Below are 14,134 nucleotides of genomic sequence, written 5' to 3'. Positions count from 1 at the left end.
ACACTTGCCTTGTTCTTAGATTCTCTCCTTAGACACTGACAACTGTTCCCTGTCAGGAACAGGAGAGAAGCTTGAAGACTGCAGTCAGACCAGCAAGGCTTGTGCTCACATCCCCAGCAGCTCTACAGCCGGGGGCAGGATTGCACTAATGTGCCACTAACAGAAGCAGAAATCCGAACTTCAGGCATGCGTTACTCCCTGCTGCAGACTCAGATCCATGGCAGGGATAACCTGAGCGAGCATCCCCTCCTTCCAGCTCCCAGGGTGGGGAGCATGACCAGCAGCTCCTTGCAGGGACTCGGGGAGATGGATACCAGCCACCATGCTCCATTTGCAGACAAGTTAAGAGACAAACGAGCACTAATGAGATTAATTAAAATCACCAGATTGGTACTGCTATCACTGCAGATGCAAGAAGCTGTTGGCAGCTGCCCACGTTCATCCTCTGCCTTCAGGCAAAGCAGTGCAGCAGAGCCATGCCCGGGGCACCATCAGCATCAGGTTTTAGCCTTGAAGGCTCCGCTGCCCAGGCAAGGGGCAGGAAGGACAACTGTCACCTCTGCGAGGGAGAGAGCCAAGACAGAGGCCTGGTGCCTGGGACAGTCAGGAAAGAGCCCGGGCAGAGCCCCGTGACAGGCACAGATAAATATAATCACCCTCCCTGGCAATGGCCCCTTTGCGGATGTTTACAAACAGCTCAGTACTTTTCCATGTTAAGAAGCTTGTTTTTCCAGATGCCTTGTATCGGATGGTTTTTAATGTGTATAGTTAATCCCTTCTCACAGAGTCTTTCATAATAAACATCACCCCCTGACCTGACTAATAACTATGTAACACTAATGCTTTCGATTTTTTTATCTCCTGCCCAGTTGTCAGGAGGAATGTGTGTTTCTCTGAGACAGCAGCTCCCACAGAAATGGGGACATGACTTGGAGAAGGGCAGGACAGGCTGGTGGGTCCACACACACAAATGCCATTTCCCCAGCCCATCACCCAGCATGGCCTTCACTCAAGACAGGCCTGCACCCACTGCAGCTCTTGATAAAGCTACAATGTGTAAACCTGGAGATTGAGTTATCCTTTGATGTGTCCAGACCCAAAATGGCTGGGGGTTCAGTATCTGATAATGCATTCATCCTGCTCTCCCTATTATTCTCCTGTGGTTTCTATCTGTCAGTGATGATGAGATCAACATCCATCCTCAGCAGGATGGACAAAAGAAAAGGTGATTCACTATTTCATGTGAAGTAGTTTGATAGTGGTGTAGTTTGTGTTTTACATTTCTCAGTATTGCTCCAAGAGGATATGATGCCTGTCACAGTCTATGCCTGAAATCCCCCAGTGTTCCTGGGAGGATGTGCCAAACTCCACAGTGTTTGGACCAGACACGTTCACGGGTGCTCACAGGAAGAACAGAAGTTGGGTCACTCATGGAGAAGTTTAGAAGATGCTGTTGGAGAGGAAATTCATACTGGAGTGATCTCCAAACCATCTCCCTGCTGCAGGTCTTGAGGTGATATATCCACCTCCAACAATCTCCTGACCCCTGAGTTTCAACAGGTGCTGATTTCCAGCAGAGCCAGACACCAGCAAGTGCAGGGGCAAGGCACAGTGAGGGGAGCACAGCTGAGATCTGTACTGCTCCATCTGCTTGTGTGCCCACCATGCTTTTGTAAAAGATGGTTTGTCAGCTTGAGCATCCTGGCCAAACTCCAGCTTGAGTAATCACACATTGCCTCCCCAAATTCCCCTAGAGTCTCAGTTCACATAAGCCACAGAGGTTCACTTTTTGTCCCAACTGTTGCTAAGCTGGGCACTGTTCAGCTTTTGCTCCACTTTATCTGTTCCACAGCAACATTTCACTGAGAACCCTCCTCAGGGGATAACGGAGCAGTAAGCAGAGGGAGGAGCCCTCTGCAGGCATCTGATGTCTCCCCAGGTGCCATGGACTAATATCTAGTTTTCACTCCAGCTGTTGTAGACAGCAACTTGGATCCAGCTCTTGCCACACTTCATCAAGTCCAGAAGCATTTGCACTTGAAATCTTGGACTTATATTCAGTAGCAGCCAGGTAAAATCCTAGATGGCTGATTAAACTGACTCATATTAAAGACAAAAATGTGTCTGCACCAGTGAGGCAGAAAGATGTCCCAACTCCTGGAGAAGGATTTTGCTGCTGGGCAGCAGCAGGGTGGCACCTATGACACTGTTGTGACATGAGCCACATCCTCTAACATGAGGCATCTCTGTGGCAGGGACTCCTGACAGCACCTGAAGGGCTCACCCAAGGCCTTTATGGACACATCAGGCACAGGGATGGGCAGTTATTTCAGAAAGGGGTAACAGTGCCACAGGAGGAGGAGATGCCCGAAATGCTTCACTTTCCAAAGGAGGATTCAGCTCACAGAATTCTCTCCCACACCCACATTGAGAGACACATCTATAACCAAAACCCAACATTACCAGTGCTAATATTCAATTTTTCAACAGACTTGTTAGCAGTCAGTGACATCTGCACCCCTGGTTCTTGTTCTCTGGAGTATTTCCAAGTAACTCAGCTGGTAGTAACAGCTTTCCAGTCCCTCTCTTTACCCAAGGCACAAATAACTTTGACTCTTTCAGTCTGTATCCTTTGCCAACACAGATATTTCAATGTAAACCCAACAGAGCAGTAAGAACCAAGTGCAGCTGTAATTCAGGCAGTGACCACAGGAAAACCTCAAAATCTCTACTCAGCTTGATGCAAAAGGAGGATGTTACAGAGGTTTGTGCTCACCAGGCCACAGCGTCAGGAGAGGTGAAATGGGGAGTTCACATGAGCCATGCCAGCTTCATCTGCTTCTAAACTTAGCACTGTTTGACTCCAGACCCCAGTCCAGAGGGAAGGGAATGTGAGAACAATGTCCCTCTGGCTTTGCTCAGGCTGCTGCTGAAATGAAGATGACCACTGCCAAACACTGCGGTTGCTACAACAGCAGCTCATGCCTGGTATAGTTTCCATGGCTAGTGGAAATGTATCCGAGGCACAAAAGGAAAACAGGACATAGCACCACCCCTTCCAACACAGTCCTGGGGACAAACAGCCCCTCCCACCCAGGGCCCAGACCCTGCACTACAGAGCCAGCAGGTGAAGCTGGGCAGTGTCCCCAGCATGGGCAGCACTGCCCAGACCAGCGAGGGGAAACCCTGCAGCAAGGTCAGACACTGATGGCCTCAGCTTAACGTGAGCCCCGTGACAGGGGGAAACAACACAGCACAATCTGCAACTCAGCTGTGCTGTCTCTCATTTCACAGCTCTCCACGCCTCCCACTTGCTCATGGGGAGGAGTCTTTACATCACCCTCCCCTGCCATCAGTGCTGTGACCTGTGCCATTAATGAAAGGGCACCCAGGAGGGCACCCAAACCCAAATCTTGGTATGCAGACACCCAATACTGCAGGACCTCCTAGTCCCACCAAACTTAACTTCTCTTTACTTGCCTCAATAGGGATGGAGTGGGCACAAGGACCCCCACCCTTCACCAGAGATGCTCATTGTGTGTCCCCATCAGCTCCCTCCCCAGGGGGGCTGGGGTTGACACGGCTGTTGGGAGTTGTGGCTCTGCACCACGGGCTCTGGCTTCTCAGGGATACCTTGTCCTGGCACCCACTGCCCACAGCCAGCCATGGGCACGCTGGTTGCCACATCTGGGCAAGTGCAGTCCCATGGGAAAACTCTCCTTCAGGAAAAGCCTAAAAGCCCACGTACCTCAGAGGGCTTTTTCTCCTTCTGCCGTGACCAGGGGGATTTGGTATTCGGAATTTTGGAGCATCTGGAGGTGGATGTGGTGTGACCTGCAACAAGGCAACAGAGACAGGTTACCTGGGAAAGAGCCAAGGCTTTTCCTTACCTCACCAGCCCCACAGCGCCAGCCTCAGCCAACACTTTGGGTCAGCACTAAGATGGGATAACACCTTGACATGACTTTTTTTTTTGTGCAGTATCATCACCACTGCTGCTACCCCTGAAAGGGAAGAGTAGCTAAAACCTGAAATGTACTGGGACCATACATTACTGATCTTTATTTCCAACCCATTTGTGTCATTACCACTTAAATGTAAGACTGTATTTGTTAATAATAAATAACAAATTGATTATTAGTATTTCTGTATAATAATGATGACAGTTCAGTCTTCTGTACAGGAAGCCCTCCATATTCCAGGATATAAAAATGTTTCTGTGAGGTTGCAACAAAATAACTATCAATAGGCCCATTTAACACTGATTTTATCCTTGGAGGGCTAAATAGGAAGAAACAGCACTGTGCACATTAGCAACATCCAAACACGATGGAGCCAGGAGCTGAGCTGACTCAGGGATCAGGCTGTGGTACCACTGCAGTGGGAAACTGCTGTTCTACCAGCTCAGGCAGCTGAGCCCAGGTAAATTTCACATGTCCACTTTTCCTGGCAGGGGAAGAGGCACCAGCTCAACCTGTATTCTTTACTTGCAGTGCACTTTCTTGTACTTCACAAAATTAAGTGAAGGGGCATCACCTCTTCCCAAAAGACAGCTTGTTTTTTTGAAGTTGCAGGCTAGATGTTATTAAAGAGGGTTCCATACAAATGAAATTCTTTATAACACTTCAGAGCATAACAGGACTGTGTAGACAAAGCCCAGAGCAGACATCCCTATGCTGCAGCCCACGGACAAACTCCTTTACTCAGCAAGCTGCTCCAAGAAGTGCAGCAGCAGCAGCTTTCATGGAGAGATCAGCCACTAATTTCCACCTTGCCCCCTCTTCTCAAGCTACAATGTGATGCTACAGCTCTACAGGCTTGGATAACACACCACAACTACCCTTTCCTGGCAGAGGCATGGAAAAGAAGGTCACCACTCTGTTTACAACTATCCTGCAGGAGAGCATTTGTCAAAAGCTTGGATATCACCTGCAGCATAAATATCCAAGCCCCATAGAGATAAGGCCATGTTGTTTAATACCATGATTAAAGATGCTTTACCCCCGAAAGGCAGTGAAGCCAGCGAGCACAGCTCGGCTCCGTAAGCCTTTGAGCATCTGGGGATTAGGAGACGGGAAGTTTGGAGCAAGGCTTCCAAAACAAACCCCTTTCTGAGATAGAGATGTTTCATTTTACGAGAAGCGAGGGTGTTGACAGAGCCTGAAACGCTTTCCGTAGGCACGGCTCAGCTCCCAGGGCCCCGGGCTCCAGCAGGATGGGGGTCCCTGCTGGCAGCCGAACAGCAGGTTCCCGTCGGCACTTGTGGTGCAAACTCCACTCACACTGACTATTTTTTTGGCTGAAGCTGTGGGAACAGCAGCCAAACCCAGCAAGATCAGCCTTTCCATAACCCCCTGTAATCTCTCCATCATCCTGTTAGGAAAAAGCCCACAAGTTTAGTGTCTTTAGTAAAGTCCCTTTCGTTCTCGGATATCCAGCAGCCAGATCCTGTAAAGTGTGGAGAGCAAATTCCCAGCATGGCCCAGATGAAATTACTGTGACATTTGTAAGAAACCAAGAGCAACTAGTAAGAAACTCCGGAGTCCAGACAAGGGATTAGGCTGGTGCCTTGAGGGTACTGAACACCACAGCACTGCAGTATGTCTGCAGTGGGTGAAACCCTGGGATAAGTGGGAGAGGAGAGTGCTCCTCTATTTATAGCCAAAATTCAGCACATTTGCACGTTTATTGTTGAACACATGCTTCTGTGCCTTCCTGAATGAGGATGAAGTGAGGTAGATGTTGAAAAGCAAGCGTGGGCTCGCAAGTTTTGCCGGCTTGAGCCTCATCCCTTTTCCCACATCACTCTTCAGTTTGCAAGAAGGGAACAATGTGGCTCCAGTTTTATTCTGACTCCAGTAAAAACTTCCCTTTCCCCTGGTACAACCCAGATCAAGAGCAAACTAGTCTGAGGCTACAGCTCACAGGAAAGGACAACTCATCTACGAAGGGTGTTTGCTGCTTCACCAGTTTGCTGCTTTGTTAGCAGATCTGCAATCAGCAGCTCTCCTCGCCCAGACTCCTCACACGAGGGAGACACTCTCATCAGTTAAGAGGAGCCACAGCCAAGTGTTTAAATAAATTAGTATCAGCTTGTTGCTGCATTTCTGACAAACCCAGCCCTGTATGCTATTCATTGTGCAGAGACTTCCCAGTAAATGCAGTTTCCTCCACTGTAAAGTAATTATTCAAGCATTTTGACTGCTGGAGGTGAATCTTGTTCAAAGCTTTGAATTAAAAGTCTTACTGTCAGTGGTGTCCGAGTTATCACTGCTGATGGAGTACTTGCGCCGTTTTTCTTCCATCTGTAACAAAAGAAATTGAACATTACACTCCATGTCCAGAAAACTCATCTCAGCACCAAAGCACTGCTATATGAATATCCACACACCCTCTTATCCCAGCACCAGTCAGTCCTTACCCTCAGGACAGACAACTACCCAGAGGCTGAAAAAAAATGCAACAAAACAATTCTCATGGATTTTTTAAAAAACTTTAATTGTCTTTCTATTAGCTTTTCCCGATCCCAGTAGATCCCAGTAGTTACAGTGGGTGCATTTGGATCACTCAGCTTTGCACGGAAATTTGTCTGTGCAGGATTTGCATCCAAATGACTCTTCCTCTGCAAGAGCACTGCCAAGGGAAGAAGCTCCAACACAGACTGGAGGATGCCCTCCAGGAACTGTGGTGCTGTTGGATGGGAGAAAAGATCTCCTGGGAACCACCTGTCCCAGCTGCAAAGTGAAGAAATGTGAAGACAGAAGAACAGAAACTGCACACTCTCGGTATGTCTGCAGGGGGAAGTACGAGCATCCCAGAGCTGAAGAGAACCCCTGTGTACCACAAGCCTGGGGTTTTACCCTCTGACTCATCTTCCCATTCAGCCGCTATCTACTTCTTTTAAGGCTTCGGGAGTATCTGTCACACAGGAAGCACCTCCCATCACTGCGCACTGCCCTGCCGGAGCTCCCCCCGGCAGCACCGCGGGCACCAGAGCTCCCAGCAGTGGGCAAGCGGCTTCTGCACACCTGCCGTGCCTTCTCCATCCTCTCAGAGCTAAAATCACAGCAGCGGGTACCATTGCACTGATGGAGACCCGTTTCAAGCTCAGCTGATTTGCTTTGAGACTTTGAACAAGCTACAGGAGCGCTTGAAATCAGCAGGTTCTCCTGAACTTGCCCCTTGGGAACCAAGCACTTGGAACTCAAAGTAGGTGCTTCAGGAAAAAAAAAAAGAAGAAAGGTATTTTAACTTTTGAAAATCCAAATTTTACCAATGTGGCTGGTGGCTGATCAACATGGCCCCCAATACAGGGCTTGGGCAGCTCTGGATGGAAAGGGCTGCCTGTGGACGAGACAACTATCCAACAGTCTGTAAGCCAAAACACATCCACAGAAAACAGTCTTAACCTCATTGAAATCTTCCTAGTACTTTCTGAGAATTTTTCGAAGAATCTGAATGTGTTCCTATGTCATACTCACTATGGCTTCCACAAATGGTAAGTGGGAATGATAATGAAACACTGGGTTTGTGTGGTTTGGTTGCAGCAGGTACAAGCAGCACACAGACTGGGATAGCAAGCTAGAGCATGACATTTCCCCCCAAACATCAGGAAATGTTCTACATAAGCATATAAAAACCTTGTAACAGCTGTGTTTTACAATATATGTGCTATCACAGAATTATAAAGGAAAATACTACAAAATATCCTAAACATTTTACCTGTCAGTGTTGTGGTAAGGCATTGCCCTGTCAAAACTCCCTAAGAATATGGCAATATCAATACTTTTCCCCTGGTGATTCAATGGGCAACAGATGTTATTAAAACGGCCTTGCTCCAAATAGCCATTAGATTTTGCTTGGGGGAAATGAAATTGAAGATAGCTCTAACTGCAACTTATTTACTTTTAGTGAAAATCCTACCTCAACCTTTGAAACTGGTTCCTACTGGTCTGAAGTGACAAACAGACATTTGGAGCACAAAGATAGAGCAATGCTTTTATTGATTCTGGAGTTCCTAATCACAGAGATTAAATAAGCCAAAGCCAAGAGGAAGGGAAAAAAACACCTAAGGTGAAGCAAAGGAATGCTACTGATAGCCAGTGAGATTTCCCAGGTTTCCCATCTTTGCTTTTACAGCAGGGCAGCATCACTGACATCACTCTCCTTTCCAAGGCAGGGAAAAAGGTTTGCAATCAATGCTCAGCACAGGTAGCAGGAGGCTGGCACTGGTTTTGGCTGATATGCATGAGGAGATGCACTGATCATCCCTCTCACTGAACTTGGTCTCTGCATCCTGCTTCTGTCCTACAGCTGCCTACCGAATTAACACACTCACTACGTAACAAGATGAATTGATGTTCACATACAGAAATGGTTCACACTGCAGGTAAAAATAGCGTCTGTACTTCAGTAAATCATTTTGCCACTGTTTGGCAGGATGCATGACAGCATCCTCCAAACCAAACTGCATTAAATTTGTGAATGAAATTCTGGCTTGAGCAAAGTACGGACATCTTTGAACAGCAGCACTGAAAGGCCGGGCAGGGGATGGCACACAAGCTATTGTGTGCCTCAAAAGAGCAAAAGTTTTGGCCAAAACCAGGCCATTCCAGAAAATTGTTACATTCCAAGCTGTGCTAAGAAGCTGTTTTCTGAGGGACTCATCTTGAGCAGCCAAACAGTAGGAAACCGCATGGCACTTAAGAGAGGAATTTACTGTAGAATGGTAATTGGGCCATTTCCCCATCTGTATCCCAGAGTTATAAAGTCTGATGGTGGCTGAGCTCCTACCACCCTTTTGGCACCCTCGGCGGGGCGGGGGGGGGTGGCTGGGGGGTGGGGAGGACTCACTGCCCACATCCCTCCCAGGGCTGGAGCTCCAGCTCCCAAAAGCTCTCAGGAGCAATTCAGTTGGTGAACTACTGAGCAAATTAAGTCCCCACAAAGTATCGTCTCTGCTCCAAAATTAATCTTTTGTTTACATTAGAAGTTAATTTCACCTTTAACTGACCCATTCCCCACATGGCATCATTAATAAAGTCATAAACAAATACCAAAAAAATTTGTAATACTTTGAAAAGGTCACTGTTAGGTCAAACTTGGCCCAAAATCTAGTTTTTACAGAGCCAGAAACCAAGTGAAAGGTTTCTATGTAGGCTTGCTTAAAAAATTCAAACAGAAACAGATGTGGGTTTCTTTTATAAACAAATGAACATCCCCCTGAAGTGTCTGCAACTCAAATCCACAGGCATAGCCCTGGCTAATGCCTGGAAACCAAAAACTGAACTGCTTGCAAACCAACACATGTTTAGCATTGCCTTTGTTCAAAGCTGAGGAAGGCAGATAAATGCTAAATCAAGGAAGATGATGGCCCTTCATCAGCCTAAACAAATGTAAATCACTATGTCCTTGGACAAATTAGCACCACGATTGGTGTTGAAATGGAGGAGATGGCCTGAGGCTGGCTGGTCCTGCCTCACAGCAGGGGAAGGCTGGAGAGGAGCTCTTGGGAATGCAATTTTGCCCAGCCCATGCAACCTGGGAGAGGTGAAGGCAACTACTGCTGGCACACAGAGATGCCTGTGCCCAGACCCTGAGCTCAACAGGGCACACTGCCAGGGACACGCACCGGCTCCCATCCACACTAAACCGAAATGCCTCATCCAGCCTTCAGCTAGCACAGAAATCTTTCTCTGCAGACCCCTCCTCCACCAGCCCTGTGCTCTGGAGAACCCCCTGATGTTTCCCAGCTCCCTGCAAACTCTTCTGCACATCAACTCCACGTGCGATTTGGAGATTTTTAGTTTTTTAGTGGCATCCCAGCACCCCGTGCAGAGGCTGTTTCCACTGTTTCCAAGAATGAACCATTCTGAACTGTGGCAAGCAAACAGAGAAATTCATACATGCCTGTGATCCTCACTTCCACAGGGAACAGGCACCAGAAACCTGCATAAGTTGCAGCAAAAAAAAAAAAAAAAAAAAAAAAAAAAAAAAAGAGGAAAGTATTTGGTCATCACCTCTTCCCAGCCTCCCCGCAGGTTGAGGGATGCGCCGCGCTCGGTCCCCGCGCCGTCACCTCTGACGCTGTGAGCAACAGCGGCTGAATGATGTGCTCTGTTTGTGAGCTGCAATGAGACTGCAGAAAAACCACTTCCCTGTTTGTTCTTCCAGCCCAGAAATAGGAACACAAACAGAACATAGTGCCCCCAGCGGCACGCACACGGCTCCGGCCACCGACCCCGCGCCGGGGACCCCGTCCCGGACCCGTCTCGGCACCTGCGCCCGCCGGCTGCCACCGAGCCCTGGGGCTGCTCCCGACGCATCCCCTCAGCGCTTCCCCTCTGCCTTCAGTGTGTTTTTCCCTCTGTCTAGGAACACCAGCCAGTTGTTAGAAAGTGTAATAAAAAGGGTGGAGGGCTGGAACATCCCAGTCAGTACACCGTGGGAGGGTTGTCCTCGTCCCATTGCGTTTTCCCAAGAACAAATTCTGTAGCCAAGCGCTGCTACAGGAGTCTCTGAGAGAGCGGCAGCATCCCCCAAATTGGCACAGCTCCAATTTCATAGTAACAGGACAAACTTTTGGACCAAAGGATGCACATCAGCGGGGCCAACAAGACCCACAGCAAATCGTGGTGCTCAGCCCCTACATCTGGGAGAAGCTTTTCCTGACCTCCCTGGCAACCCTGCAAAGCATAAATGCTGAAGTGCAGGATCCTGGTACCTAGAACAACCATTTTCTGGGCAGCAGGAGCCTGCCCCTGCCTGCCGGGGCTCGTCTGTCCCTCGCCTCCTCTACAGGCTGCTGCCAGCCCCAGCTTTCCAGCAAAAGCTCAGGTGCCCAGGTGAGGAGCAAGCCATCCCTCCTCTCCTCCATACCAACGCTGCTGTCTTGGCTCCCCAGGGCAAAATTTAATCTCATTTCAATTTAAAACAAAACAAGCCCTCTTTTACTTCCTGCGCTTTGCCTTTCTCCACACCTACAAGGGGCTTTTTTTCTTTACTACTCACATTTATAACTTTACTTGCCTCTTCTGATTCGTTACCTTATAATTATCTACTTTTTCTTTAGCAAGCCCAGACAGAGCACAGGTAATCAGAAAGGTTACTGAGGGCACTGGGGCCACCCCTGCCTTCGTGGGGGAAGGAGCAGGCAGGGACACAGGGCATGAGAAGGGACACCAGGCACAGCTCCATGCCCACAGCCAGCTGCCCCATCCTGCAGGTTTCTTGAGTATCAAAACAACAGGAGCTACAGACATGCCAATCTTTGTGAAAGGTGAAAACCCACAGAAAGGTAAAGACCAGACCTCGTCTGAAGGACCACCCACCCACCAACTTTCAGAACTTGGGTGTCAAACACTCTCAGCAGCCATCAATACTTTAAAGGAATTGCGTCTCCCCGCTTACAGACCCCTCTAACATCCTTTGCTCCAAGCCTACATTTTTGAACATCAGCTCAATTTTCTTAAGAAAAACAAATTTAACCTTCGATTTAACCTTTCTGCGAGCTATTTTTACTCCTATCTCAAGCTTATTTTAACCCCAGTAGCCAATAAATGCTTAAAGGTCAAACACCATTCCTAAAAGCTGGGCTCCTTACCCCTGAGGAGAAGGCTGAGATCAGATAATTGTTTTTTTTTTTTTTTTCCCCCAAGCAAAACCTCCTCTTAGAACTGTCCAAGCGGTCGGTCGGAGGATCCTGGCTTCAGCCCTTCAAAACAATTTTCACTGTGGGGGCTGAGAAAGGCGCTGAGAATTTTCCCTGTGAATGCCATGCCATCCTTCTCTTCCCACTCGAAAAGCGCTCAAAATGTATAGGTATGGAGACAGAGAATTTTATTTTCCCCTAATTGCGATCGAGGTTGACAATCCAGCAGCCTCCCGCCTTTACAGCGCTTCCCAACTTCCAGCTCGCTGCTCCCACCCCGGGCGCGGGGCAGCCGGGGGGCGCTGCCAGCCCCGCATCCTGACTGGGGAGCGGCTCGGCAGGTGGGGAAGGGGCAGGAGCGCGGCGGGGGCGGCGCGGGCGCCGCCGGCTTCCCCGGAGGATGCAGGAGGAAGCCTGGGGAGGGGGCAGGTGGCCGGGGAGAGAAGGAGGGGCGGCCCGGGGGCACAACGGCGCGGGGGGACGCGGGATGTTTCCGAGCGCGGGTGATGCCGTGGGGGGAGCGGCGGTGCCTCCGGGCTCGGCAGCCCCGGGACGCGGCGGCGGGGGGAAGGCGGCGGGGAAAGCCCCGCGGTGGGGAGGGAAGGGGGGAGGAAGGGGAGGGCAGGCGGGAGCCGGCAGCCGCCACGCCCCCGGGCACCGCCATCCCGGCCCCGCGCAGCGCTCCGCGCCCGCGGCCCCTCCGCTCCCGACCGCGCTGCCCGGCCCCGCGCTGCCGCCCGCCGAGCCCCCGCTGCCCGCCCGAGCCCCGCGGGGCGCCGGGGCGTCCCCTCCTCTCCCGGCGGGCAGGGCAGGGCGCGGGGCCGCTGCCGCAGTCATTAATTCGGGGAATAAAGGGGCGAAGCGGCGAACCGAGCCTTGAAAAGTTCTTGTTTACGTCCCCGCCGCCTCCCTCCCGCACTTCCAAAGCGGAGTGACCACCGTGCGCCATCCGCCCCGGGAATGCTGCACATCCCCCCGCCCGGCAGCCGGGGGAGGGAGGGAAAAAAAATAAATAATAAAAAAAAAAGACATATATACAGCAAAAGCAGGGGGAGCTGCAAAATAACCATCCGCTGCAAACCCAGCCCGCTCCCGCCGCCACCCCGCCGAGCCTTTACCTTGGCCAGGAGTGTCCGCCCGGAGTTGCGCCGGTCTCTGGGGTGACAGGCGGGAGGAGGCGGGGGCGGGGGATGCTCCCGCAGTCCCCGGCCGGGAGAGCCCCCTCGGCGGCTCAATCCGGTGTCATTGCCAGGGCCGCGCCGCCCGGGCCCTCCTTAGGAGCGCCCGCCCGGTAACTCCATGGATGCGGTCCCGCTCCCAGCCGAGATGGCCGCTCCGCCGCGGCCGGGCGAGCCCTGCCCGCCTGTTTCTCTTTCTTTTTCACCCCGCACTTCCTCCGGCGCTCCGCGCCCCGCCGCCGCCCGGGCTCCGGCTCCGGCAGGGAGGCGGGGAAGCGACTTTCGGAGCGGGGACGGATAATGGTGGCGGTGCTTCCACCCCCCCACCCACCCCCCCCCCCTCCTCGGCCGCCCCAAATCTTCAATTTCTTTGCCTTTTCCCCTCCCCGGGCGCAGCGGCAGGGCCAGGTGCGGGCAGCGCGGGTCCCATCGCGGGCCGCGCCGCCGCCGCCGCCGCCCGCCCCGCGTCACCCCCCCGCCGGCCGCCGGGGCCCCATGGCGCTGCCCGGAGCCCCAGCGCCGCTCGCCCGCAGCCCCGGCGCCCCGCAGCCCGGCCCTGCACACGCACTCACACTCGCACACACTCACGCTCTCCGCCCCCCCGCCCGCTCCCCCTCTCCGCGCTGTGCACACGCGTACACGGGGCGGCTTCGCCAACCTTAAAAAAAAAAAAAATAAGCTTATACTTAAAAAAAAAAAAAAAAAAAAAAAAAAAAAAAAAAAAAAAAAAGGGTTTTGGCGCCATATTAATGACGTACTTAAAATTTGCCATTTCTCCTGCGTCAAAAAGACGGCTCTTGCCCATCGCGGGGCGGGCGGGGGCCGCGGTGCGGAGCTGCTCTCTCCCTCCCGCACCCGCGTAGCAAAGTTCCGCGGCCGCGGGGCGTGGGAACTGCGGGAGGCTGGGGGGGGGGGAACGCGGAGCCTCCGCGCTGGCACCGCGGCTGGTCCGGATGGGTGAGGAACGGCGGGGCTGGGGATGCGACCGCAACAGAAGAGCCCACCGAGGCGTGCGTGTCTGTGTATGTGTGTGTTCCCCCAAAAAAACTTCGCAGAGTTTCCGCGGAGAGGTGCGGAGCGGCGCGGCTGCCGCGCAACTCCGCACAGGGTGACCCTCCCCAAACGAGTATTCTGGGCTCTGGGTGGTTCAGGGCTGCCTGTTGCCAGCTGTTTTCCTTAGGATTAAAAACAACGACAGCAGTGCTTTCGGGATAGAAACGGCTTCTTAAATTAAAATAATTATAATAATAATAATTGGATGTACAGCATACATCTACCCCAACTCCCAAGGGCCTTACAGAAGTTG

The 14,134-nt window shown here is 51.5% G+C and overlaps 1 protein-coding gene across 4 annotated transcripts in view; it reads right to left on the bottom strand.

Annotated features, from left to right (window-relative positions):
* JADE2 (jade family PHD finger 2) overlaps window positions 1-13,139 on the bottom strand; it is a 72,287-nt gene extending 59,148 nt beyond the window's left edge. The window contains exons 1-4 of one of the 4 annotated variants that reach the window (XM_053990976.1): window positions 12,769-12,892; window positions 10,020-10,138; window positions 6,248-6,305; window positions 3,749-3,834 (exon numbers count right to left, since the gene is read on the bottom strand). In XM_053990976.1, the coding sequence (XP_053846951.1) occupies window positions 3,749-3,834; window positions 6,248-6,305 (144 nt within the window). In that variant the 5' untranslated portion in view covers window positions 10,020-10,138; window positions 12,769-12,892. Of the gene's footprint in view, window positions 1-3,748; window positions 3,835-6,247; window positions 6,306-10,019; window positions 12,190-12,768 lie in introns of those variants that run through there. The other 3 variants (XM_053990975.1, XM_053990974.1, XM_053990973.1) reach the window with 3 other exon arrangements.
* Window positions 13,140-14,134: the final 995 nt, after the last annotated feature.

Source organism: Vidua macroura, chromosome 15, assembly GCF_024509145.1.
Source record: "Vidua macroura isolate BioBank_ID:100142 chromosome 15, ASM2450914v1, whole genome shotgun sequence".
Taxonomy (NCBI): domain Eukaryota; kingdom Metazoa; phylum Chordata; class Aves; order Passeriformes; family Viduidae; genus Vidua; species Vidua macroura.
The sequence above is the reverse complement of the archived record's forward strand: the minus strand, read 5'-3'. Positions and strand labels throughout refer to the sequence as shown.